We start from the raw sequence: 3,043 nt of genomic DNA, 5'->3' as shown, positions 1-3,043 counted from the left end.
GTCCACGGTCACCATCATGGCAGTCATTGCTGGTCTGGTTCTCCTTGGAGCTGTGACAATCATTGTAGCTGTGGTGGCTGTTGTGAGGAAGAGGAGGAGAAACACAGGTAGGAAAGGGCAGGGTCTGAGTTCTCTCTCAGCCCCTTTTAAAAGAGACTCTGCCTCATTAATGGGAAACACATCCACACCCCTCATTGCTGCTGTCTCTAAGCTGGGTCAGCTGTCAGTTCTGGAAACTTCCTAGGGTCAGGGACTTCCCTGGTCTCTCACAGCTTTTCTTCTCACAGGTGGAAAAGGAGGAAACTATGCTCCAGCTCCAGGTAAGAGTGGTGAGCAGGATTGTCCCTGAGGCCTGTGGGGTTAAGCTGGCGTATTTGGGGAGCTCTGGCAATACATAATAGCTCCTGCAGTAAATCTTCTAGGGGCCAAGTTTTACCTTCCCATGAATACATATATTTTTACCCCAGGCAGAGACAGTTCCCAGAGCTCCGATGTGTCTCTCCCAGACTGTAAAGGTGATCCTCTGCGACCTGACTTGGGGAGGGGCAGAGTGAACATGATTGGGTTTCAAGGACTCCCAGAATCACCTTTGAGTGAGTGGTGGGTTGCTGGGATGTTGTCTTCACAGTGATTGTTCATGACTCTTGTTCTGTAGCGTGAAGACAGCTGCCTGGTGTGGATGGAGTGACAGACGATGTGTTCAGGTCTCTCCTGTGACATCCTGAGCCCCTCAGTTCACTCTCAGCAAAAGTGTCTGATGTTCCCTGTGATCCTATGTGCTCAATGTGAAGAACTGGGAGCCCAGCCCACTCCTGCACACCAGGATGCTGTCCCTGCACTGCCCTGTTCCCCTCCACAGCAAACCTTCCTGTTCCTGCAGACAGGAGGGGACATCTCCACCCTGTCTCCTCCATGCTGTCCTGAGCTGCAGCCCTGACTTCCCCACTGAAAATAAGAATCTGAATGTGAACTTGATTGTTCATGTCCTTGATCTCAAAGGTTGATTGGTGGTAAAATAAAGGATTGAGTAGAGTTTATGGAGGAAATAAATGGCAGCGTGGAGAACCTCCCAGAATCTGTGTTCACTGTGCTGTGTGCTTCTGGTGGGACAGGATGAGGCTGTGGGAGCTGAGTGAGAACAGGGCTGTGCCCAGGTGGAGCTCCGTATGTAATTGGCTGTGACAAGGTCACTCCTCAGCTCTGTCCCCTCTCAGCTCTGTTGTCTTCATCACTTATAGCTAAAGGCTGACATCTGTGATCACAGGGATACTGGGATGGCCAGAGCCTCGTCCTGTCCCTGGGATTATGAGCCGCCAGAGCTGCTGTGACAGTCAGGGCTGCTGTCCTGGCTGTGACACTTTCCCCTGTCTTTAGTGTTGATTTCTTATCTTTTTAGTTAGCGTGGAGGACTATGTCTGTTCCTGTTCCTATGAGTGGTGTCTGCCTCATTATCCTGTGGGGTCCCTGAGTGACAGCATTAAGAGGTGTTTTCCATCCTTGTCCCCTCAAGGCCCAACAAGGCTCCTGCACTCAGGAGACTGTGGGATGAGAACATGAGCTTCAGTCTCCTGAGCTCCTGCCTCCCTTCAGGCCCCTCCCTGGAGGTTCTCTCCTCTTTCCCATCTATCAGAATCTAACCCGGGTTGTAGGATGGGCAGAGAGGAGGGATCCACAGGGTCTCATCTCAGACCTGTCAAGTGTTCTGCCCAAGGTCCCCTCTCCCTGTCTGCCCCTGGGAATCCTGGTGCTGACCCCAGTGGAGACTCAAGGATTTAGAGGCTGAATCTACTTTAGATTTATGTTTATTAAAAAACATGATCCAGGACTGGAGTGATGGCTCAGGGCTTGAGAGCACTTGCTGCTCTTGCAGAGGACCCAGGTTCAGATCCCAGCACCCATGTGATGGCTCATAACCATCCTTAACTCCTGTTCCATGACATCCAATGCCCCTGTGGACACCATGCAGATACATGGTGCAAACACTACTTGCAAGAAAACACTCACAGATGCAAAGTTCATAAACTAAAATAAAATATTGTGGGGAATGCCAGAGATGGAAATTCCTTCATTCCCCTGCTCCAGGTTCCAGCCTCTGCAGGTTTCTCGCTTTGTGACGTCCAGTCAGGAGCTCCAGGAGCCCTAGCAGAGATGTCTGATGACCAAGGAGGTGATGATCTCTGTCATGATGCTGCCATCTTTGTCTTGTGAGGGATGATGGCTTCCAGTGCTGACCACAGATAACATTCATACACAATAAGTATATGATGAATGAAGAAAAATTAAAAATGAAATATAAGATTGCTTGTCAAAGAAGAGAGATGAAGGGAAAATGGTGGGACTTTCTGAGGGGAAAGCTCAGGTGACTGTGACCTCAGTGTGAGGGGACCTGGGGCTGCACGTGACACCCCAGCACTTGGCCTGAGGTTGTGTTAACAAAGGGAGCTTCTGTAGAATAGGGAGGTAACTGTGAATTTTCCTCTGGACTGAAACATCCCTGCTGGAGCCAGGAAGAGCTGATGAGGCTCAGGAAACACAAGAAGCTACAGGTTCACGGAGCTGACACAATGTAGCGCTTCCCTCTCAGGGTTAAACCAGCTTGCAGTTCCTGAGGGAGAGGAGATGTGGAGTGGAGCTGCTGGGAGCTGTCTGGGGACTGCAGTGTTGAAGCTGTGTGGGCGGACATGCGCACTGGGGTGGCTGTCAGTGGTTATCCCCGACTCACCCAGTCTCCTGTGAGGGACCAGTGAGCTCAGGGCTCACGGAGCTGACCGTGGATGGATGTCTTCCTTGGTCTGCTGTCACTGTGACTATCTGGGGAGGAGGAAATCCACTCCTCAATCAGGGGGACACAGCTATGTTCATTGTTTATGTAAATTGTTCTATCATTAATAAATCTCAGAAGTCAGATATTGGGGTAAAACCTGATAGGTCAAGAAAGCAACAGAAGAAAAACCAGCTGATCCAATCTCTCTCCATGCTTCCCACATTGATATCCCCATGAATCTTTATAGGCCCCGCCCTACTCTTTTCTCTGCCTCTCTAT

The 3,043-nt window shown here is 50.3% G+C and overlaps 1 protein-coding gene across 9 annotated transcripts in view; it reads left to right on the top strand.

Moving 5' to 3' along the window:
- Positions 1-3,043, top strand: part of LOC126495861 (H-2 class I histocompatibility antigen, L-D alpha chain-like) — a 37,256-nt gene that overhangs the window by 13,040 nt on the left and 21,173 nt on the right. For 2 of the 9 annotated variants that reach the window (XM_050133442.1, XM_050133434.1), the window contains one exon: positions 656-1,069. The exons of 2 other annotated variants lie outside the window; for them this stretch is intronic. In XM_050133442.1, the coding sequence (XP_049989399.1) occupies positions 656-660 (5 nt within the window). In that variant the 3' untranslated portion in view covers positions 661-1,069. Of the gene's footprint in view, positions 1-287; positions 321-467; positions 516-655; positions 1,070-3,043 lie in introns of those variants that run through there. 5 more of the 9 variants (XM_050133436.1, XM_050133439.1, XM_050133443.1 and 2 more) reach the window with 5 other exon arrangements.

The sequence above is a fragment of the Alexandromys fortis genome, unplaced genomic scaffold (genome assembly GCF_014885135.2).
Source record: "Alexandromys fortis isolate MF-2015 unplaced genomic scaffold, M_Fortis_MF-2015_v1.1 scaffold_675, whole genome shotgun sequence".
NCBI lineage: Eukaryota > Metazoa > Chordata > Mammalia > Rodentia > Cricetidae > Alexandromys > Alexandromys fortis.
The sequence above is the reverse complement of the archived record's forward strand: the minus strand, read 5'-3'. Positions and strand labels throughout refer to the sequence as shown.